The 19,767-nt window shown below is 35.1% G+C and overlaps 1 protein-coding gene across 1 annotated transcript; it reads left to right on the top strand.

Moving 5' to 3' along the window:
- Window positions 1–7,390: 7,390 nt before the first annotated feature.
- LOC110100863 (E3 ubiquitin-protein ligase MIEL1) lies at window positions 7,391–19,156 on the top strand. Its single transcript, XM_020828570.2, has 10 exons — window positions 7,391–7,551; window positions 7,647–7,734; window positions 7,827–7,871; window positions 7,953–7,985; window positions 8,085–8,247; window positions 8,890–8,972; window positions 9,043–9,134; window positions 9,248–9,317; window positions 17,801–17,839; window positions 18,796–19,156. The coding sequence occupies exons 1-10, from the start codon at window positions 7,502–7,504 to the stop codon at window positions 18,922–18,924; spliced, it is 792 nt and encodes a 263-aa protein (XP_020684229.1). The 5' UTR covers window positions 7,391–7,501; the 3' UTR covers window positions 18,925–19,156.
- The last annotated feature ends 611 nt before the right edge of the window (window positions 19,157–19,767 follow it).

Genomic DNA, 19,767 nt, shown 5'->3' on the forward strand with positions numbered 1-19,767 from the left:
ATAAGCCCCAAACTAAATAAATTAACGGGCAACTTCTAAGGAAGCCATAAGCCCCAACCCAAATTAAATCAAACTAAAATCCACATCTAACCACTTCAGTCTACTCGGGATCCCTGAGAGGAGGCAACCCATGGCTGCTAATCAGATTCCCTGGACACTACGGTCAATGATTGCTAGTGTTGGTAGACTGAAATCTATGGTATACCCGGGACGACGGAACCATGGGATCTTGATCGGGTTTACCTCCATTTCCCCTACTATTGAGACTAAAATTAACTAAAATTTATTTCATCCTTAATCGAGAGTTCTCTCTTACGTTGTAAGAGGGGTAATTAACTATGGGCGCTTGCGCTCATAGGAAGTAAGAACCCCAGATCTATAAACCCTGACACTACCCTCAGGGGAAATCTGGTTAATTTCAATCTGACTTAAGGGAAGTGGAATCCTACGGCTGCAAAGCGGGATTCGTGCATTCGTGCCATTTTCTTGAGCCAACATTCATATATGTCATATGCTTCTCGATGTCATATGATATATGTATGTTAATGTCATATGCTCCTTACTATTATACTTATCACATTTATTTATTACATTATATCACATATTCATATACCTCTAGTTTATGCATATATTATGTATCTGTACTGGAATACCCATATTGTACTGATCAAGTGTAATCTCGTAATTAGCTATTCATCATCATTTTGCCTCGAAAAGCTGTATTGCCCTGAAGAGATGTATTATGCAAGTGCATCATATTTGGTACTCTGCCTTAACATGCACAAACTTGCATTTTGATCTCATAACATAAGATGATGCAATAATATCAAATATACATATGATAAATTTAATTTAAGCCTGAAAGTAAACTTTAACATATGAAGAGCTCTCTATATAACATGCAAAGTACTAAATGAACTTTTGTATAAAAACTTTCTATCTAACATGCCAAGTACAAGGAGACATAGTGCAATGTAACATGAACATAGTAAAGTGCAATGTAAACTTAAAAGAAAAACATGAACTTTAGAATGTAATGTCACTTTCCTTAAGCTCTTCGTTAAACTTTTTTGCACAACTTCCTGTATTGACCTCGTCTTAAGTTTAACCTAAAAAACACAATTATTAAAATTAATTATACATGCCAAGTGTCTTATTAAAAGTTCTCATTAATAACTCAATTCTCTAAATTTTCCTTTCTATTCATTTTGCCTAAGCAATTAATGATATTTTTAACACGGAATTTTTGGATTTAAATAAAATCTATAATTTTAGAACCCAAAATGTTCATATTTCCTTCCAATTACTATTCAAATTATTTTTCCTAATATATATCATTATTAAACCGAATTATTTTTGGAATAAAATAATTTAGAAATTAGGGGAAAATATTTTTTTAATCAAAATTTCACTTTCTCTTAAGTAGAGCCATCCCATGACTCTTAGAAACCATAATAATTAACAACGTAGCTCAAAATCTAAAAATTTTGAAAAGCCATAAGAACTTCAGAGAAAAAAAATCAAATTCTTGCTTAAACATGCTTTTAAACCCTTCCGAAGAACATTCCTAAAACAAATTAAATTTTCATGAAACCCTAATTTGGAACATAAAGTTTTCCTTGAGCAAAATATCATTTTCATGGGTTAAAATCATGCTCAAATAAATTTCATATCATTCTTCTATGAAAACCCTAATATTTGAGTAAGCCCTAATTTTTAAAACATCCAATTTCTTAAGAAAAACTCAAAATTTAGGTAAAGTCTTCCTACACGCTTCCCTTTAACAAATTTCATGATTTACAAAACCCCTCTCCCTTTTTCTCACGTGTGGCCGAACGAAGGAGCCAAGGGACCGAATGGTTCAGTCCCTCCATTATGTCCCTTAGGCTGATGAAAGCTTAAGGGAAAAATTAAATGTCCAATTACGCATGTGCCCCCTTCTCCAAATATTTCTGTAAGGCTCATGAGGGGTAGTTCGGGCAAAAAGGCTAAAGTTTATTTAAACTAACTTCGATGATTTTTAATTTTAAAATCGTGCAAAATTAGATATCAGTTCTTTATACTATTCCAATCAAAATTTTATGTAGAATTTAATAAAATTATTTAAGTCGGATTCCGATGACTTCAAAATTTTGCCTAATGTTATCGCAGCGCATCGAAATGCGTGCAATGAATCTGATCAAAAGTTTTCAGGTTTTACAACGTCAACTTGACTTTATAAATGGGTTAGGATTTATATCCCGGACCCAAATTGTGCGGCTTACCAAATTGACCCGACTAGACCCGCAAACCTGAGAACGAACATGAGGGCATCAGGGCATGATGTAGGAGGCTGAGTCTTGTCGAGCCACAAGCTTGGCTTTCGTACTGCACTAATGGCTGCTGCGGATGAGTTCATGGAGGCAGGTGCGAGACTGAAAGCAAGGCCGATTGGCTTGGCCACTAAAGAGTGCGGGGGCAACAACCAATGTCCAATAGGTGCAAGGCAACTGACAGTGGAGCTAACATATGTGAGGGACATCACACTAAACGTGATATAGCTTATGCGAAGGTTTCAGGATGACTGGATGTGTATCAGTGTATGATTCGGCACTATTTGAAACCACCTTAATTAAACTCAGACTGATTTTGAGTTGCCGGGTTAACCTGAGCCCGACCCGATTTTAGAAACAACTCAGAATCTCGAACCTGTACCAAAAATTTTTCGGATCGATTTTGAGTTGGGTGTCAGGTCAAGTCAAGTTTTTACAATATTATACAATACAAAAAATATAAATAGAAGCTACAAATCTAAATAATAAATTAGTTATGACTATACAAAAATTAAAATATAGAAATATCTATAAACTCAAATCAAATTATGAACTGCTACTCAACAAGCTCCTTCCCTTTATAAAATCATAAATTTAGAAGCAAAACCACAACGAGCTATAAAAGATCAACATGCAACACAAATCGATTTAAAATTTTAAATTATTTTATTAAACATTTTACTAAATATTTAAAATTAGTTAAATGAAGATTATGAAATATAATAAGTGCATACAATTACCCAATAATTTAAATAAGAATACTTATCACATAAATAAATTAAAATTCACATCATATAGTATTTAATATCATATTTATCAGACTCAAATAGAATCTCAAAGGATTTCAGCCCTTTATAACTCCCTTTTATGTTTATAGTATAAAAACATGTCTGTAGACATCATAATATGCTTTATAAGCACCGAAATATTCTCTAACATATACATAATCACAAAAGTATTTTGGTCATTTTCTCTCACAGCATATATAATATAATCACATAAATATATTTTTCATTATATTATAGTAGTTAAAGCATAATTGAGCATATCTCAGAATTGCACAATTTTTTATAACAGTAAGCAACATAAAATCCTATTGAGCAAAATTTCATAGTTTCAAAATATAATCAAATTACCTAGAATTGTGTAAAATACTATTTTAAGAAATTAATTATATTGTAACACTATTTTTCAATGTTCAAATTAGTTTTTATTCAATAAAAATCCCACGAATTAAAAAAAAAAACTTTGTAAAATTTTTAAAAAAATATTTAAAATATTCATAATCTTAATCTCTATAATATATAAATTAAAAAGTTATACTGTGAAAGTTTAAAGTGCAAAGTTATCCTCGTTTACCGACAACAAAAATAAAAATTTAATTACAAATTTTGATAACATTTATGCAATTTTAAAAGTTGAGATATGTATTATGTGGCTTACCTTAAAATGAACAAATTTTATGATTACGCCGACAAATAAAAATGACTCTATGACCTCCAAAACCTAGTTTCTATTTTCACTCTCCTCTTTTTTTCTCACTTTTTTTCCTTTGTTGTCTCTTTGTTAGCCGAAATCCAAAAAAGATAAGAGCTTTTTTTAAAAAAATTTAATTGTAAAAATTTGTATAATAAAATATTATGTCATTAATCTAATTATTTAATTTGATTATGTATATTATGTCGAAGACGAGTTATGATTTGAACTTATAATGACTCGTAAAATAATTTTTTATTGCTAGGGATAAAAACAACTCTTTTAAAAAAATTAAGGGATATCAAAGTCTCTTTAACCTCATTTGTCTTACAATGGCCCCTCTAACCTCTATCATCAGACTACGATTCCTTCGACTTTTGTCACCCGACTACGATCCTGTTGCGTCCTGGAGTATTCGCGGCGGCAGAGAAATATATAGTTTAATGTATTAGCATTGTACGAAGATACAACACACAATCAGATAAGAGAGAATGTGTAGCATTCATAAGAGACACCATATTTTTTTTAACGTGGAAACCCCTAAAAAAGGGGAAAAAAAACCACGGGACCTAGCTCAGTTTGAATGAATCCACTAGTATTTGTAATCGATTACAAATTAGGCCCTTCCTCAGGGAGAAGACATTGGTTTTATGTCACAAATATACATCATATATTGCGCATTACATGGTGGGAGTTACAATAACTAACATATATGTGTTTGCTTGGTCAGCACAATCATAGTCGATAGGATAGGGTTCGGAAAGACCGTAGTTGAAGGATAATATTCTGGGAGAACTCTAGGCATCAAGTGGTGGCATGGTGGAGCTTAGGGCCTCAAGTAGTAGTCCGGCGGAAGTCTGACCCTTAGGTGGTGTTCTGGTGGAGCATAGGGCCTCAAGTGGTGTAGAAGTCCGAGCCTCAAGTGGTGGTCCGACAGAAGTCCGCGCCTCAGGTGGTGTCCTAGTGGAGCACAGGGCCTCAAGTGGCAGTTCGGCAGAAGTATGGGCCTCAGGTGGTGGCCTGGTGAAGCATAGGGCCTCAAGCGGTGGTTCGACGGAGGTGAGGGCCTTAAGTGGTGGTCCGGTGGAGTTCAGGGCCTCGTGGTGGTCCAGCGGAGCTTAGGGCCTCAGGTGGTGGTTTAACGGAGCTTAGGGCCTTAAGTGGTGGTCTGGCAGAGCAATGACGTCAGGCGATGGTCCGGCGAAGGTGAGGGCCTTAAGTGATGGTCCGGCGGAAGTTCGGACCTCAGGTGGTGGTCCACTAGAGCAACGACGTCAGGCAGTGGTCCAGCGGAGGTGAGGGCATTAAGTGGTGGTCCGGAGGAAGTCCGAGCCTTAGGTGATGGTCTGGCAGAGCAACGACATCAGGCGGTGGTCCGGCGGAAGTCCGGCGGTGGTCGAGGAGGAGCTTCTTCCTTCTCTTCATTATCTCTTCATTCTTATTTTCATGCTTTGATTCCCCATTTCAAGAGAAATGATGGGTATATTTATAGATTTATGGAGTGGCATGGCTCATAAATAGGTAAGAGATCAAGGGTAAATGGGGAGTGGTTGAATAGACGGCCGATATTGAATCCCTTGATCATGCACTGTTTGTCAGACATTTGAAGGCCTTAATGATGTTGGAATTCAATGATCTTGGGCTCGTTAGATTTGTCTTGTCGATCCGCTCGATTCGACTATAAGCAAGTCATGTTTAGAAACCATTTGATAATCCAAATTGTTGTTTGAACCTTCCAACATCGCTCCGGGTCCTTGATTTGGACTCATTTGGGCTTGGATTGAGTCGAATTTGGTGTCGTTGGGTTCGTAGTTCAGATACGTTCAATTCGATAGTAAGTTTGACGAAATCGGAGTTCGGATGGTTACAATTTTAATTTTGGAAGTTTCCAACTTGATTTTGCATCAAGATTCATGCCTGATCAAGATAATTTTTGAGCACGTATTAGGTCCTATCAACCAAACTAATATATAAACATTCTCTTGGGAATAACTCTAATATCAATGGATTCTTCCACCTCCAACTTTGTAATATGCTATATATTTTCTACATTGAGCCAACACCTTCTCTGAGGAAGGGCATCATTTGTAATTAACAACAAATATTAGTGGATTCATTTGAACTGGGCTAGGCCCTGTGATTTTTTTTTCTATTTTTAGGATTTTTAACATAAAATTTATGGTGTCTCTTATAACTCTTCAACCTCTCTCTCTTTATATATATGTGCGCGCGCTAGATCTTCGTTCAAATATAAGAAATTAAACTATTTATAATCTCTCTGCCACAATGAATTTTTCATGACACAACATTCACAAATGAGACAAATATTTTGGCTCATTTTATGAAGGATTGAGGTTCAAGTCAAGTGTGTATATATATATATATATATATATATATGAAGAATAGACAACTATATTTGGGATGTGTCAAATTCATGTTTGAGCTCAGCTTGACCCGTCAACCCAAATTAACACTGATAAGAATTTGAATATGAGTCAAAGGAGGTGGTTGAAGTTAACCAAGTGTTTTTATCATAATATTGTTTATCAGTCTAGTAAGACTAATGTGGTGGCCAATGCTTTAAGTAGATAATATGTCGGGGAAACTACTTAATTTATCACTTCACAAAGTTCTCCTCCGTTCATGATGAAGAAGAGGTATGGACACGGTAGAGTCTCATTAGTGATGAGGTTGGTGTTGTGCAATTGTTGATGTTGAAATATTGGAAAATCTCAGTAGGCTTTGATCGAGGAGCTACGAAAAGGTATTCGTGGGATCGAATATTATAAAAAAGGAAGATTTTACTAAAGTTAAAGAATTTCTTTAAAAAGTTAAAGGTAAGTGTTTTTTTGGTGTTTAAGTGTTAGGTGAGTAAATTATACTATCTTATTATAATTTTCTTTATGGAAATAATGCAATCATAAGATTTACTATATTAAAGATATAATCATATTCTTAAAAGCTTCGAACCCGCAAAAAATTCATTGTTCAAATATCATTTTTAAGATTTACGGTAAAAAAAATTCTTTCATGATTTACAATTATATGCAGCTCAATTTAGGCTTCGTTTGTTTTTTTGGTGCTTTTGTAAAGGCAGTTTAAAAAAATATTAGTTCAAAAAATAGAGTTTTCTAACGGAAAAACATATATAAAAAGCTTTCTAAAAACTGCAGAAAAATAAATAAAATGAGTTATTGGGAACGTGATTTGACGAACAAAAAAAAAAAACCTCCGTTTCCAAACAAAAAAGTCAAAAAAATGCTCAAACAAACAAAGCCTTAATTTATTGGTTGCGAGTTTTGCTAATGATTAAATGATCTTGAATTTGAATTTTGTATATATAATGATGTGTATAAATTTATCTTAATTAGACTAAATATATATAAAAAAATTGCATAAAATCGGGTGCTTATATTATATTTTTAAATATTGTGCTGGGCAGCTTACCAAAAGTCCAAAACAGCAGCAAGCACACCGCAGTGGGGTCTCTTTTAAAACTATCTGAAGAGTATGCAATTAAGTAATTGTTTAGGAGGTTTTTGTTAAATTGACCGTCCAAGAGCAAGATCTCCCCGCTATAATAATTAGCAGTATAATAATTAGCAAAATGCCAAAAATGCTTCTCCTCCAATCGCAATCGCCCTTTCGACTGCCTTTCTGATCATCGCTCCGCAGCAATTGCCCAGCTGAGTGCTGAGCCCGGCAGCCGGGAGATGGGGTCTTCCGGCGACTCTCGCCTTGACTTTGGTAAAATGGAGTACGGGTAACCTCTTTCGCTTCAAATCTCTCATTTCTTTCAAAACTTCTGCTTTTATTGTTGCTTTTAGGCTTCAGTTATTTCTTCTCGCAATCGATTAGATGTAAGCACTACAAGAGGAGGTGCAAAATCCGAGCGCCATGCTGCAACGAGATCTTCCATTGTCGTCACTGCCACAACGAGTCCACGGTAATCTTAGAGGCTCTCTTGTACCTATTTCTTCTCCGCTTTCTTTGGGGAAGTTATATATTTTTTCTCTGGCTGGTCTTATTTTTTTTTAGGTTCAGAGTAACCGTCATGAACTCTGCCGCCACGATGTCAAGAGGGTGAGTTTATACTCTTTTATTTTACATATTTGTTTTAGTATGATATTGGTTGATTGATACGCGTTTTTTATTTTTTTACAGGTGATTTGTTTGATTTGTGATAGCGAGCAGCCGGTAAAGTTATTTATTTGCTTTGAATACGATATTTCGTTCCCTTTAATGGCAAGTTTGACTGCGTTTTATTTTTGCTGGACAATTTTGCTTTAATATTAGGTGGCTAAAGTGTGCGCCAACTGTGGCGTGAATATGGGGGAGTATTTTTGCGAGGTGTGCAAATTTTACGATGATGACACTAAGAAGGGGCAGTATCATTGCGACGAGTGTGGTATATGCAGAGTTGGGGGCAGGGAGAATTTCTTTCACTGCAAAAAGTGTGGTATGTTATTTATTTTTCGATTTTGCGGTTTGATAACATCTTTGTTTAAGAATGGTGCTCTTCGATTTTGAAAATCTGCATAATCAAAACCCGGAATGCTTAGCTTTTGATTGGGTTCAATCCTTTGGTTATTTTTTAATCTTAGATTATATCATTAGGAGGCATGAGATATTGAAACCCAATCTAAAATGTCTTTTTGATTATTACTGGAAATCTGTGTTTAATTTTTATTGATGTTCTAATTATAATAATGTTGTAATAATTACTGAGAACACCAACTAGTGAAAGTATCAACTGTGATCTTAAGAAACTGAGGGATGTCCAATTTCAATGTATTGCTACAAGTGAGGAGGCATACCAAATTACTTGGAGAACTTAATTGCCTATGGACCACTCGATCAAACTATTTTTATTCATACTCTTAATAATATATATCACTATTTATGCCCCCAAGCTTAGAGAGTGTTGAGGTCTCTAGGATGTGGAGGGAAGAATTGAAGTGGCAATAGAAAAGCTATTAATTATCGTTATTGTCTTTTTTTTTTTCATTCTTTACCACTGTTAACTTTAGTGTGCAACACTTGATTTGAGCCAATTTCTAACATATTTTATAATAATGCTATTGATGTGTGTGAAATGCAGGATCCTGCTATTCAATTGAATTGCTTGATAAACATTTGTGTATAGAGAACTCCATGAGGCACCATTGCCCCATCTGCTATGAGGTTCGCATGCTTCAAATAATTATGCTGCCTTTTTAATGTTGTTTTAATAATTTTGGAAGCCACAATGCAGTATCTTTTTGACTCGCTCCAAGAAACCAGTGTTTTGAACTGTGGACACACAATACATAAAGAATGTTTCCAAGAAATGATAAATCATTCACAGTAAGTCCTACTACCCCTTTTTGAGTAACTTGGTGCAATGTATTATTCGTTGCTTGTGGTACATGCTATGATCACTAAGTTCCTGCATTCTCTTACATTTCTTTTTTCACCAGATACGCTTGTCCAATATGCTCTAAGTCAGTATGTGACATGTCTAGTCATTGGCGGAAATTGGATGAAGAGGCAAGAAATGAGATTCAAACAACTGCTACTTTCAGTCTTTCACTGAAACAATTACGCATCTTCTTGATTCACAATTTCTGCAATTTTTTTACTGCACATTATACTTTGAAATTTTGTAGGATAAAAAAATATTTAAGCTTTTGTTTATTAAACTAAGACTTTGTTTGAGATGACTTTCTTACTACTTTTTGAAGCAGCTTTCTAGTTCAAAAAATTTTAGTTCGTATAAAAAACTGCTTTTAAAAAGTAGCAAGAAAGTTGTCCCAAATTAAGCCTAAATCTAGCTCACGTTGTCATTCATTTATTTTTATTCAAGATTTTATCAGCATTTGTTTGGCCTATTGTGCATGTATGAAAGGCCACGATGATCTGATCACCTTAGTGACTTCTCAAAGTGTCAAAATTTCAAGGCATTGACCCTTTTAAATTGATTAAACTCAGACTAAAACTTCAAAATCCCTGTTTTAGTAGAAGCCATAGCTGAAAGATTATTTAGTTTTGTATAGTTTACCATCCCACTTGTTTAGTAAAGTTTTATATTCAAAGAAAAAATGTGATCTCTATAGCTCCTTAACGTTTTTCTTCTTTGCTTATCTTCTCTAATAAACCCATAAAACTTTCCTTATTTTTAAATGTATTCATTGCAAACTAAATGTTGGATAACACAAGGGACCTAGCAAGTAGGCCCCAATTAGCAAATTATTAGTCATTTGTGAATGATATTAGGTTTTATAAGGTTGTGTCGCTGTTATCTATTTTTTTGTGCATAATGTTGGCCATTAAAACAGAAGCATAATATTAAGTGTTGCAGAGATGAGGATGCTCAGGTGGATTAGTGGCTTTACTCTTAGAGATAGGATACAAAATGAGCATATATGTGTTGGAGTAGCTTCTATGGAAGATAAGATTAGAGAGAGAGTCGCCTTAGATGGTTTGGTCACATAAAATGGTAGCTTTCCGATGACCCAGTTAGGAAAATTGATGTATTAGATTTGACTTATGTTAGGAAAGGTAGAGGTAGACCTAAAAATATTTTGTTTAAAAATATTAGAAATGACTTTTCTTTATTAGATTTAAATGAGAAGTTAACTCTTAATATGACACAATGGAGAAAAACGGTTAATGTAGCCCCCACAGTGGGATAAATGCTTGTTGTTGTTGTTGTTATTGTTGTAGTTAATTCACTTGTTAGCATGGACCTTCTTAAGTTAGGGCATGATGGTCTTTTTATCATTAAAGTTAATGCTCAAACATATGTCAATAGAAATAATCTCTTAAGGAATTTTTGGGTTGATGTTTGCATGCTCGTTTAAGTGGTTTGATGGAGAAATATAGAGAAAATAAGGAGGATCTACATATGATATTTATTGATTTAGGAAAAGCATATGATAAAGTTCCAAGAAAAGTGCTATGGAGAGCTATTGAAAAGAAAAGAGTTAATAATGCTTATATTCAAATCATTAAAGATATGTATGCAGGAGCTATTACTTGTGTTCAAAGACAAGGTGGTTTGACCAAGTATTTTCCTATTTCGGTTGGGTTACATCAAGGATCAGCCTTAAGCCCATATCTTTTTGTTGTAGTCATGGATGTTCTCACTAGACATTCTAAAATGCTTTATGGTGCTGAATGTTGGCCATTAAAAGAGAAGCATAACACTAAGTTAAGTGTGGCAGAGATGAGGATGCTCAGGTGGATGAGTAGCTTTACCCTTAGAGATATGATACGAAATGAGCATATACGTGAAAAGGTTGGAGTAGCTCCAGTAAAAGATAAGATTAGGAGAGTAGCCTTAGATGGTTTGGCCACATAAAACGGCGGCCTTCCAATGACCCGATTAGGAGATTAGAGGTATTAGATTTGACTTATGTTAAGAAAGGTAGATGTAGATCTAAAAAGACTTGGTTAAAAAATATTAGGAATGACCTTTCTTTATTAGATTCAAATGAGAATTTGACCTTTTATAGGACAAAATGAAGAAAAAGGATTCATGTAGCCGACCCCACGTAGTGGGATAAAGGCTTGATGTTGTTGTTGTATGTTTGCATGCTCGTTTCATTTATGGGTGAGCAGTAGTCTCGTGGAGTTTCAAAAGCACATAATTTACATGCTAGAAAATTCATGGAGGTAGAGAGTATGCATAAAATCTTAGTTTTATATTCGGTATGTGCAAATAGAAGTTGTAAGAGACTAGAAATATTTATGTTGAAAACTGAAAGAGGGAAAAAAACTATTGGGCCTGTAAGTTTTGGCATTTCCTAAGTACCATTTGAAATCTTATATAACTGGCTTGTTGTACTGCAAACAAAGACTTTGGTAATTGATTACATACATTGATTTTGTTAGCCCAACAAATGATACTTTGTGCTTAGTAACATAACATGCTAAGAATCGAGATAATAAAAAACTTTATCTGTGTTTAGGCCTTTCTAGAGATGCTATGTCCAACAAAGCATTAGGAGGCTTACTACGAAAAATAACTTTATGGTAAAAGTTAACCCATTCCATCCTTGATCCTCATGGTCGTGATGAGACTTAGGAGTAGTTTACATTTCAGGAGATTATGTTTATTTTAATCAAATTTTCTCCGATTCTCCTCTATGTGATGGTATACTTTGGAGTTGTTTTACTTCAGGTGGATTATGTTTATTTTGACCAAATATTTTGTAATTGTAGATTGGGGTTTATTTAGATCTTGGGCTGAAACTTTTATTGGGTAGCTAATTAGGCTGGTGCTTGCATCCATTAGAAGGCTATTGTTGTTTGAGCTTGTATCTCTTTACAAGTTAAATCCTGGGTTTGGTCTTACATCTTTGGGAAGACCCAAGAATGAATTTGTTTTTATGCATTTGTTTGCTTTGAACTGGCTCAAATTAATTTGTTGTCATCCATTAGAAGGCCTAAGTATCCCCAACTTGTATCTTTATTACAATTTTGATTGAAAATTGAGTCTTACATCATTAGGAAGGCTCAGGGATTAACTTTATTTAACGGACTTCTTGACTTCGTGTCACCGTATTAATAAGTTGGTACTTAGAGGAAAGCCCAAACCCAAAAACTGAGTACTTAGAACCTCAAGGAGGAGGAAAGCCCAATAATGAGTCTTGCAACCATACCTTAAAAATAAGTTGATTGTATTAATTAAGTTGGCTTAAGGTGGTTTATTGATTTTATGTTAGACCAATTCATTTGGGTGGGGCTTACATTCATTGAAAGCTTAATGAGAAGATTTGGATTGAGTTATCATTCTGAAATTTGATACATGCATTAAGATTTGAACCTCTACTCATCAGATATATCTAATTGGTCTAACTTGTAACCTTAGGCTTAAGAGGACGACAATTTAGAATGACATGTGATGATAAATCTTTGAATCTTATCTTATAGATCAGATGACCTGTATTTTGGGCCTTACAATCTCATCCTTTAGGAAAAGCAACTTAATTGTGGGTTTTACAACTTCAACACCACCACCAATAACAACATCAAGTCTTTATCCCACTACGTGGGGTCTTACAACTTCACTTCAGACAAAATGATCCAATTATGGGGTATTATAATTTCACCCTATAGGCAAAGCAACTCTATTGGCTGGTCATATGATATCTTCCATTAAGCAAGGTGGCTTGATTAGTTTTGTTGGTTTGGTGTTAATTTTTAATGTAACACATATTTTAGGATGCATATTGAGACTATGATTTATCAAAACCCTTGGATCAACTGAAATATAACAAGCTTGAGCTCAGGTTTTTGGCATATATGCTTGATCAACTAAGTAAAAATTGTATGTATTGGATTGGCCCTCAAATGGACACTTTGATTATTCGTTATCCTTGGGGATACTTAATAGTCTTCTTGGAATAACCAATGATTTACTGGAACTCATAGATTGAATTTAAAAGACTACGGTTCTTTGGCACACTTTCATATGCTTTAATATGTTAATTGATGCACTTGCATGAACATTGGTGCTCGTGTTTATAAATTATAGCCATAAATATAATCTATTTCTCTCATGTATTATTTAAATATATTTTATATGATTTAGTTCCTTCGTGCATTTTACGAAGCATCACTGATAAGCAAGGTTTTGAAAACCGGACCGGACATCGAACCGGAAGAAAGAGAGGTTCACGGTTCGACCGGTCGAACCGGGGTCAAACCGGATGACGTAATAAATAATAATATTATTAAAAAATTAATAAGATTGATAAAATAATGAAATATAATAATCATATAATTTCCTATAAATTATTGTTAATTTATATTACATAGTGTAAGTTATTTAAAAACTTAAAATAAAAATTAATTAAAAAAATTGTTAAAAAAGCTATGTTGTATAGTGTATATAACTACATGAAACTAAAAATGACTTTTTGCTTTGTAGGTTTAGTCCCACATCACTTGGATGTGTTACTTTGTGTTGTTTATATACCTCTTTACTTTCTTGCATGCCAAGAGCAAATATGGGAAAGGTTGCTGTATGTGGTTCAGCGGTTGTTCAAATAAAATTTGAATTGTCTTTAGCACAAACTGAAAGTTTTATATTAACATTTATATATGTTTACCATTAAATATTTTATTTAATCATTTATAATAAAAAAATTTGAACCGGCCGGTTTTAAAAAACCCGGACCGGTTCACTGGTTGAACCAGCGGTTTTCGCCAAAACCGGCCGGTTTGAAGCGAAGCCGGTTTTTGAGTTGAACCGAACCGGCCATCAGACCGGTTCACGGTTGAACCGGTCGAACCGGCCGGTCCGGTCCGGTTTTTAAAGCACTGCTGATAAGTGTATCTTAGGTTTGCATGTTATTTATGAGCTTGTAGCTATCCACAAAGCTTTATACTTTTGAAATACTTTCTTGGAACGTTGTTTGTGATTACATTGCTTTGCCATTTGGATTTGTAGATGATATTTGTTTTGTATAAGATTTGTAATGATCCTGGCCTTACTTAGTTACTTTGGGAGACTTACAATCCAAGCTTTTCAAATATTGATTTGAGTTACTCAAGAGCGTATTGAAATACTTTGTTAATTTAAAAGACTCAAGATTCGATTGTTGTCTTTTCTTTGGATCATTAGATATTTAAGATAAAAATAAATTGGCATCCTTTATATCATTACTTGGAGATGTGTCAATATAAGATCGTTTGTTGCAAACGACTAAAAGCTTTATGTACACATAAGTTGGAAACACATTTGCTAGCAATTTAATGTTTATGAGAACTATGCTTGTTGCATTCATCTTATTAATAAGATAACTATTGTCTAACACGGGTTTTATGAATTTTTCTTTGAATTCATAAATTTTGCTGGAGAATTTTTCATGTTACGAAGGCTACAAGACATGTTTTGACATATATCATTGTTGCTGGCTGGGATATTCGCGGCGATAGAGTGAGTAAATTTCTCATCTTAGTAATGCACAGATATCCAGCACACAAACAGAAAGAAAGAAGTAAAACACCAAATCTTTTTACGTGGAAAGTCTAAAGAGGGAAAAACCACGGGGCTTCGCCCAGGTGAAAAGATTCCACTAAATTTGAGTGAATTATAAATATTGACCCGTCCCTTGACTTAGGAGTGGTCAAATTATAGTAGTTTGGAGAGTTAGGCCAAGGTCTGGCGACTATCGTGCGGAAGTCCGATAACATTCAGGCAGAAGTTCAGTTGATGAGGAAAGATCAGACAAAGGTCGGGTGAAAGTCCGACGGTGCTCGACTGATAGGTGAAAGTCTGGAGGCGGTCGATGGTGATTCGACGAAGGTCGGGCTAAAGTTCGGAGGTGATCGGCGGCCTGTTGGAAGTCCGGCGACGGTCAACAACCAGGCGGTGGTCTGACGATGGTCGCGCTAAAGTCCGACAGAGGTCGGCGGCCGGTAGGAAGTCCGACGGAGGTCGGCGGCCGAGCGATGGCCCGACGATGGTCAGGCTGAAATCCGAGGGCGGTCAACCGGGCAGTGGTCCTACGGTGGTCGGGTTGAAGTCCGACGACAGTTGGTGGCCGGGCGGTGGTGCTGGAGCTCTTGAGGCTTCAAAGCTCTCTCCAATCTCTAGCCAAAAGGTCCCCTTTCATGTAGAGAGTGGGGGTCTATTTATAAATTTTCATGAGTTGCACACCCGGTAAATATAGAGAAGGTACGGGGTAGGTTTGGAATAATTCATCAGATGACCTGTATTGATTCCCCCAATCATAAAGTGTTTATCAGACATTTGAGTGTTTTAATGATATCAGAATTTGATGATCTTAGGCTCGTTGAATTCGTTTCGTAGAGCCGCTCGATTCAACCATAACCATGTCACGTTTGGTAATCCAAATTGTAGTTTGAACCTTCCAAAAGCGCTTCGAGTCTTTGATTTGGATCCGTTTGAGCTTCGATTGTTTCAAATTTGGTGTCGTTGGGTTCATATTTTTTAGACGAACAGTTTGACTATAGGTTTGCTGAAATCGGAGTTCAGATGATTCCATTGTTAATTTCAAAAGCTTACAATTCAATTTTGCCTTGAGATTCGTGCTTTATCAAGACGATTTTTTGGTGACGTTACAATCATAGTTGAGGTCGATGCTACTTAAGGCCTAGGAATGACTACGAGGTTTATCTCAACAATCTTCATACTAGTATGAGGCATGATTTACGCAGTGGGGATGGGGTAGGAGAGAGTTTGTGTTTTGTAAAGATATTTGTCATCGTCAATCTTCAAATGCAAATGGTTATGGTAAACTAAAAAACCAAAGAAATCTCAAATTTAAGGGCTTCTTCAATGCAACTACTAGTTGGAGTTTATTTCAATAATGTTAAACATTCAGATTCCTCTTGGACAAACTAAAGAAAACCCAGTAGTTTATAAAAGGAATATATATAAATGCACTAAAGGATTTAAATGTCACTTCTTCAACTTTACTTGTAAATCTTCTTTGCATTGTTATTGTTTAATATCTTTTTTTTTTTTCATGGGTTTCAACCTCATACATCTATTTTGAGATCAAAGGTAATGCCTTTCAGCCAAGTAATCAGTGCAATAATTGTTGTTTAACTTTTCTCCTTCTTCACTTGAGGATATAAGAAGAATATTAAATAGAATAAAAGCTCAAAATAGCCCATCGACTATTGATAAATGTCCATTTTAGTCAAAGAGTTTCATATTGCCCCAATTTAGTCCCTCAACTATTAAAAATTGATCTAATTTAGTCTTGAGCCTAAAATAAGAGTAAAAAATATTCCAAAGTTAAGTATGAAGGATATTTTAAGAGTAAAAAATACTCCAAAGTTAAGTATGAAGGATATTTTAGGTATTACACCTATATATGAGATTATATTATTTAAATTACTATGTTTTATCATTTAATAAATTATAGTATAGATTTAATTCACTACATAATAAGGGGTTAAATAAATAGTGAAAAAATTATTTTATTTAAAGAACACGAACTATGTTGTCTCCTTCTCCTCGTTGATGTCACACATTGCTTGCCGTATCCGCCTCACAATGTCGAAGCTCATCATGATCGTTCGTGGTCACTCGCATCAGCAGAGGTTTGGATGTCATAGCACATCGTCTTGCTTGCGCGGTGTCTGGCTCGTGGCGCATCGTCTCACTCGCAACAACAACATGAGTCTCGCTTGTAGCGCATCTTGCTCACGGCTTGCTTGTGACAAGTCGTCTCGCTCGCAGCACATCGCCTTGCTCGCAGCTTCTCCCTCGCACAATTCGGTTTCCTATTTTGTCTCTGGGGCTTAAGCGGGAAGATGAGCAGGTAACATGTATTTTTACTAAAATACCCACAAAGAAGCGAAACCATGCGGCTTCTTCAATTAATTTAAACGACAAATCTAACTGCGGACCAAATTTGATAATTTTAATAGTTGAGAGACTAAATTGGGGCAGTGCGAACATCTGGGATTAATTTGATTATTTATCAATAGTTGAGAGACTATTTTGTGCTTTAACTCATATTAAATATATAAAAGTGCACCTTTTACTTGATAAGTCATTAATTTAGGTGCTGATAATAAATACTCTGTGCATGTTTAATTTGGAACCCTTGTTAATTTTTGTTCATGGTATTGCTCTATTGAGTTTTGTTTTCAGAATGTTGGAAATTTAATTGATGTTCCAGTATTAGCCAAAATTTTTGTTGTGAGGTATTGGCGAAAAAGATAATTCTGATAATTTGAATGTATTTTTTTATGCCATTTTTTACCAAAATAAATTTTCTGCAGATAAAACCTATATCTTAATAGTTAGGCTGTATTGTTGTGCCTATTTTGTCATCAGAATCATAATGAACATTCCTCATTGGTTGATTCTGATGATGATATATTCAAAAGGCAAATAACTAAATTTCGGCAGTACTGTAGAATATGGGTTTTGCCTTTGTCACCATTATTTGTTGTTGTTACTCTCAAATCTAAATTGCTAGGAGTTTGGTCCATTTAGATATGTATATTATTTAGTAGTTACAGCTGAACTTTTTATGCAGATTGAAGCAACAGTGATGCCATCAGATTACCGGTACAAGGTTAGTCTTTATCCTTTTGTAATTTGCGTGTCACTTTTTAAATTCTCTTCAAAACTGAAAATGCAAGGAAATACTATTGACGGGATGCTTGAGGAGCTGAAAGCTCTGAGGCAGTGTTTCTGCTCTTGCGTTTTCATTGAAGTTACTAATAGGCATTCATCCTTATTTTGCCCGACAGGCAGAGGACTCACCACCTCCTACTTGTAGCACATCTCATTATTAAGTAAACAATCATTGTGAACCCCTCAATAGGAAGAAGGATCCACGTATAGAAGCAAGTTCAGCTTCCTTGAGGTTTAACTTTGGTAAAGGAGGTGACTCAGGAATCTTCACCTCCCCTAAAAATCCTGGTATAAGATCCTCCTCCATTGGATTTATTATTCTGTGCGGAGACAAGAGGGTGTCCGGACACCAATAAAAATGCGCCACGTCACCCCATTGCTGGGTACCCAGCTCAGTACCTGCACTCGGTACCCCTCGGTACCGCTGGATACCCAGCGCTTAACCGGACGGCTCTCCTGTCCGGTATCCGTATAGAATAATAGCTCCCTCTATTGACTCATATCTTTGACTTCATTGCAACTTTCAGGAATACTCTTTGTTCAACTCCATTGTTGTGCTTCATCTAATTTCACTTCGATTCAAGCTATCAAAATCCAAATATTAAATATATGCATTGATCCTTAGGAACATCTCGATTATATTCGATCAATCATGTGCATCCCTTAAGCTTTTGATGCACTGCTTCGTTAAATCTTCCTAGTTACCCTTAATGAGCAAGCTTGGAGCTATTTTTCTCAGAATACTATCAAGATCTTCTTTGAAATGACCAATATCTTCAATGATCAATTGAAGAATCATTTTGGAAACTCTAATATAAAATTGATTCATCCTTTTAATAATTATATTGCATTGACATTCTTTTCCTCAGCTATGTTATAATTTGGTTCTTTCAGGTTTGGATCCTTTGCAATGATTGCAACGGTATGAGCGAAGTTTTCTTCCACATTATAGGCCATAAATGCAGCGGCTGCCAATCTTACAACACCAGAACAGTTGCGCCACCTCCGGCAGTTCTGCAATAGCATATGCTCATGCCATTGTAAGATCTTTCATATTCTATTTGAACGCCTAGCATTCTTACCTATGTGTGACTTTTTATTGTTTGAGTGATAAAAGGTGAAATTATTGAATTGGTTATAACAACAATGTGCATATTCCTGCATGATTTTAGGGGCTGGATTTGGATCCTTTACAATTGCCTTTGGTATTTTTGGATGGTTGATTTTCTAATTAGAGTGACTTTAAGAAGGAATATGAATTGGGCTTCAGTTGGGGTAGTTTTTGCCACCTCTTTTCTCTTCTTTCAAAAGAAAAAAAATTGTAATTAAAAGTTGTAGTAGAAAGCAATAAAAAAATTGTCTCAAATAAAACTTTAATCTCCATCATCCAGAATAGATGAGATTGTGAGATGGCGGAATTTTTTAAATTTTTCCTCCAATTATTATAGCTACTAGCAAGTTATGCATCCATGCAGCAGGAAAGAGTGAGTATAATTTATTGTTTGTAACTTTGTATAGACATTATTGGCAATTACTAACATCCTCTCTTGCCAAAGAGGAGCAGGAAATTACAGGAATTAATCTAAAGAGATTTGAATATTTTGCAAAGCAATAAGATTCATAATGTTGGATTATATTTAACAAAGCTGTTTCAAATGCCTTATAAGAAACACAAACTTAAGAGTTTTAGGCTTCGTTTGGTTATTCTGTATTTTTTCTAAAAGATAGTTTCAAAATTATTGTTTGATGGAACGGAGTTTTTTAACTGAGAAGTTAATATCATAAAGCTTTTGAAAATAATATAAAAACACAGTTCTTTAAAAAATATTTTTGTAAAAGTGGCATATAGAAATAACAGTCAAGAAA

Source organism: Dendrobium catenatum, unplaced genomic scaffold (genome assembly GCF_001605985.2).
Source record: "Dendrobium catenatum unplaced genomic scaffold, ASM160598v2 fragScaff_scaffold_1271, whole genome shotgun sequence".
Classification (NCBI taxonomy): domain Eukaryota; kingdom Viridiplantae; phylum Streptophyta; class Magnoliopsida; order Asparagales; family Orchidaceae; genus Dendrobium; species Dendrobium catenatum.